Raw genomic sequence first — 5,110 nt, forward strand, 5'->3', positions numbered from 1 at the left:
GTGTACATACACCAAACTGCACACACACACAGGCTTTCACACATGCAAGCTTGCCACACAAACCATGCATGCACGCATGCACGCACACACACACTCACACACACACACACACACACACACACACACACACACACTCCTCATCATGTTATGCACTCTTAACCCTTTAGTGCTAAGTCTATGTTATGCTTAGTGACAACTATTTGCCAAGAGGATGCTTGGTCATGGAGGGATGAAGGGTCCTTTTTTTTTTCTTTTTTTTAAAATCTAGGATGCAAACTGCTGAAAGAAAATATTTCAAACCTTTGCTGTACTGAAAGGAAAATGAACACACTGTTCAGTTATGACAGTTTCGTATGAATTTAACTCTTTCACCGCAATAGCTGACTTTGGTTGACAAGACAGTGCACCGCCTTTGGTGACTTTCGTCGACATCGAGGTGGTCATGTTGTAAGACTATTTTTCAACATTGTAACAAAGTTTGACAGCAGCAGCCAGTTTCCCCACCAATAAAACAATGACTAACCTTTGCCCTCTTAACGAGCTGGGAGTGAACAAGTCCATTGTCTTGTTTCGATGTGAACCGAAGCCTGTGACGGAGAGCATCGTTTCAAAAAATATTTGGCGCTGGGGAGTGTTTTTCACACAGAAACTTGGTGGTGAAAGAGTTAATGGTTTTTGTCCCAGTGGAGTGATGGCCTAGAGGTAACGAGTACGCCTAGGAAGCGAGAGAATCTGAGCGCACTGGTTCGAATCATGGCACAGTCGCCAGTATTTTCTCCCCCTTCACTAGACCTTGGTCTGGACACTAGTCATTCAGATGAGACGATAAACCAAGGTCCCATGTGCAGCATGCACTTAGTGCACGTAAAAGAACCCATGGCAACAAAAGGACTGTCTCTGGCAAAATTGTGTGGAAAAATCCACTTCGATAGGAAAAACAGATAAAAAAAAAAAATCTGCAAAAAATACCAAAAAAAAGGGGTGGCGCTCTTAGTGTAGCGATGCGCTCTCCCTGGGGAGAGCAGCCTGAATTTCGCATTTAGAAATCTGTTGTGACGAAAAGGAGTTATACAATACAATACAATACAATACAATGACGGTGATGTGTGGGGAACAGGGAGCAGAGGCGCGTGACGGTCACCCCGTCTCCCGACAACGATATCCTGGACGAGCAGAGGAGGGGGGAGATCCCAGCCTGGAAATCGGCCAATCAGGAGCTGGCCACCGTGCTGAAGAACATGCGACGACTGGAGCACCATCTGCACCGTGAGTGGTCTCCCTTCCCTCTGCTCTTGCTTCCTCATGGGGGTTGTTGGGTTTTTTTTGGGTTTGTTTTTGTGTGTGTTGTTGTTTTTTTGGTTGGGGATGGAGGGGGGGGGGGTGTTGTTATTTTTTGTGTTGTTTTTTGTTCCTTTTTTTAGTGCATGAATGGATATCGTTTTACTTTCCTTCTGTGTGTGTGTGTGTGCATGTGTGTATGTGTGTGTGTGTGTGTCTGTGTGTGTGTGTGTATCTGGATCTGTCTACATGCCTCCTTGAAACTGTAAAACTGAGACCTGAATATCTGTGTGTGTGTGTTTCTGAGAGAGGGAGAAAGAGAGTGTGTGTGTCTGTGTGTGTGTGTGTGTGTGTGTGTGTGTGTGTGTGTGTATCTCTGTGTGTCTGATTGTGAAGGCATGTGTGATGTTTATGTGGTGCGTGGATCTGTGTGTGTATGTGTTTGCACATATGTGAGATTTGTGGTTGTTTTTTTATTTTATTTTATCCCCCATCCTCCTTGTTGATGTATCCATAAGTTTCCCTATCATCATCATCACCATCAGTGATTGATTAAACAGTAGTCACCTGTTGTCTCTCAGCCAGTTTGTTGTGTTAGATATTTGATTTACATTATGCTCTAAACGGTTTACAGCCTTCTTTTTCCTCTTAAGAAAAACTGATTGAGTGACAAAGAACAACTGAGATACCAGCCACTGTGGCGCAGTGGTAAGCATCGTGGATTGATGACTGGGAGGGCATGGGTTCAAGCCCCTTGTCTGAAGTCCTTTTTTTTTTTTTGTTCATAGTTTTATGGGGTTTGTTTTTGGGGGTGGGGGCAGGTGTGGGAGGTTCTGAGGGGTGGGGGGTGTAGGGGGGGAGGGGGGTGTTCAGCCCATAGCCGGTTGTTCCTACCCAATGTTCTGTGAGCTGCGGGCCCAAATAGGAGGACTGAGACCACCCAGTTAAGGGTTATTCTCCTCAAGGATGAGTGCAGCTCAAATTTCCTGACCAGCACTGTAGGTGTCTATACTTCTAAGCTGGACTGACATATCAGGGATAAAAATGAAAGTGCAGCTTTGTCAAGTTATAAAAATCAACACAAACAAAACAAAAAAAAACAAAAAAAAGAATGATTGAGATTGACTGATGTCTGTGAGTAGGACTGTGGTGGTGACTGACCTATAAAGAAAAACAAAATGCTTCAAATTTTGGGGCACTAGAATAAAAAAAATATATAAAAAAAGAAAAGAAAAAAGAATGATTAAGATTGACTGATTCCTCCTGAATATGTTAAATCAGATCAGGCACCACTGAACACCACCAAAATGACTCAGCAGCAGTGCAGGGTCTCATCTGGTGTGTGGCCTCCTGGCAACCTCACATTGATAGTTCCCTGTGTACTGCCGATGCAGGGAACTGCAGCAGATGCACCCAGGTGTGGCTGTGTGTTGGAGTGGACGGTGGGGATGGGGATGTGGGTGTGGGGAGGGGGGCTCGGAATGAGCAGTGTGGGAGTAAATAATGCCACTGAAACAGTGCAGAAGATGGGCCACAAAAAAAAAAGAAAAAGAAGAAAAAGATTGACTGATGTCTGTGTGTGTGACTGTTGCAGTGATTGACCACGTGCTGTTCCCCGAAGACGACTCCACCACACAGCTCCAGGAGAGGATACGCATGGAGCTTGCAGGATTCCGGCCCATCGCCAAACCGCAGCCAGAGCTGACGGAACCGGCCTCGCCCGAGATGGACCAGTTGTCTGACCTTCTCTTCTGACCACGCGCGTGGGTGGGGCTGCCTGCTTGACTTTTCCTCAGTGTGTGCTGCGGTGCTTTTGAAATGATGGTGGGAGGGGGTGGGGAGGGGGTTGTGGGCGGGGGTGGGGGAGGTAAGGTTGTGCAAAGACCAGCCCTGAAATGGCCCTTTTTTTGCGAACGGTTGGGCCACAAGCATCATGATTTTTTTTATTTCATATGCAGAGAGACGTTTCTGAGCATTACCAGCTGCCACCAAGCACCTGTACATGTACAGAACGATGCCAAGCTGCTCTGTGATAATTTGTAACACCAGTTTTAACTGTACGCCAAAGGTGTTTTGTAAATCAGTGACTGCGTAGACCACATGCTGCTGCTGTTGGTGGTGGTCTCTCTGCTTGTTTAATGAAATTAACACCTTCATTGTATACAAAATTAATGTGTTTGTGAGTGTGTGTGTGTGTTTTCAGTTTAATGTCTATTCACCAAACCAATTTTACACAAGTGTGTGTGTGTGTGTGTTGCGTGTGTGTGCATGCTATTTGATGTCTATCGAATATAAACAGTTTTAGACCAGAGTGAAGGGTGTGTGTGAGTGAGTGTGTGTGTGTAAGTATGTGTGTGTGTGTACACACGCATGTGTGTGTGTGTGTGAGTGTGTGTGCAGGTTTGTCAAATGTTGAAATGATTTCCTTTCCCTTACACTTCACATTTTCAGTTTTCAGTGTTACAGCTCACTGTGGTCAGACTAATCAGATGACAGCAGCCAGCTGCATGGGTGTCACAGTGATTTGGATTTGGTTTTGCCACCTCTCTCCTTGTGTCTCCATTCATTTCACACCAGGGATTTATGAAACAGAGGCATGATTTTTTTTTTTTGACTCACTTGTGTAAACAAAGTGAGTCTATGTTTTAACCCGGTGTTCGGTTGTCTGTGTGTGTGTGTGTGTGTGTGTCCTGTGTCTGTGTCTGTGTATCCATGGTAAACTTTAACATTGACATTTTCTCTGCAAATACTTTGTCAGTTGACACCAAATTTGGCATAAAAATAGGAAAAATTCAGTTCTTTCCAGTCATCTTGTTTAAAACAATATTGCACCTCTGGGATGGGCACAAAAAAAATTAAAAAAAGAAGCCTAATTATATGCAAACTGCATTTACTGTTATATTTATATTTTTTGTATTCTCTAAACTTGGCACTTTGACTCTGTATTCTGACACAACAACAAGAGGAGTCATTATTATCATTTTTTGTTCAAACAGGAACTTCTTTTGCTAAGCATGGAATTTTTATTTATTTTGCAAACATTTTGGTGCAGATAGTAAAACAGGGAAATTACTCTGTAATTAATGCTAGGCGACTTAATTCATCACAAGTGAGTCTTGAAGGCCTGCCTCTCTTGTTTTTTGTGGTTTTTTTTTTTCAGAGAAAGGCATTCTACAACGTGCAGCTCAGTATGAGACAAGTAACATCATTCCAAATCCCGGAACAAAAGGACACTTGTCCAGTTACTTTTTTTGTGTTTGGGAACATTGATTTTAGTGAATCCATAACCATTTTTTTTATGCAGTGTCTTGATTCTTTGCATTTATGTACAAACCACCTACATCAGAGCGAAAGTCATACATACACATGTTTTGGGATTTCAGTTCTGAATCTACTGTAAAGATCCCTTCAGTCATTATCATACAATATGCCAACAAAAATCAGTGGAGATATTTCACTGCTGCGGCAAGTTTATCACATCATCTGAGTACCAACTACAAATGTACTCTGTCAGAGAGCAAATTTAGTAACACCAGTGTTGGGAACAAATACATCTCTTATAGCAGTCCTTCAAGCAGTGAAAAGCCATGCCTCAGAACTATTCCACCTGTATACGCAGGGGTCAAACCTAGCTTGAACATTTTGAACCCTGAACACTAGTGGATCTGTAATACCTGGTTGCTTCCCTTGGACCAGAAATAGACATTTCCTCACTGCAGTACTTGTCACTTTTCCCCATTTTTTCCTTCTTTTTTTTTCTTTTTTTTTTATGTGTGTTTAACATCAGATGTAGTGTTGTGTATAATAATTATGGATCAGTCTGCCTACTCTG

The 5,110-nt window shown here is 43.1% G+C and overlaps 1 protein-coding gene across 1 annotated transcript in view; it reads left to right on the forward strand.

Moving 5' to 3' along the window:
- Positions 1-3,121, forward strand: part of LOC143296615 (uncharacterized) — a 92,717-nt gene extending 89,596 nt beyond the window's left edge. The window contains 2 exon segments of the mRNA XM_076608644.1: positions 1,118-1,266; positions 2,873-3,121. Of these exon segments, the coding sequence (XP_076464759.1) occupies positions 1,118-1,266; positions 2,873-3,033 (310 nt within the window). The 3' untranslated portion in view covers positions 3,034-3,121.
- The last annotated feature ends 1,989 nt before the right edge of the window (positions 3,122-5,110 follow it).

This window comes from Babylonia areolata, chromosome 21, assembly GCF_041734735.1.
Source record: "Babylonia areolata isolate BAREFJ2019XMU chromosome 21, ASM4173473v1, whole genome shotgun sequence".
Classification (NCBI taxonomy): Eukaryota; Metazoa; Mollusca; class Gastropoda; order Neogastropoda; family Buccinidae; genus Babylonia; species Babylonia areolata.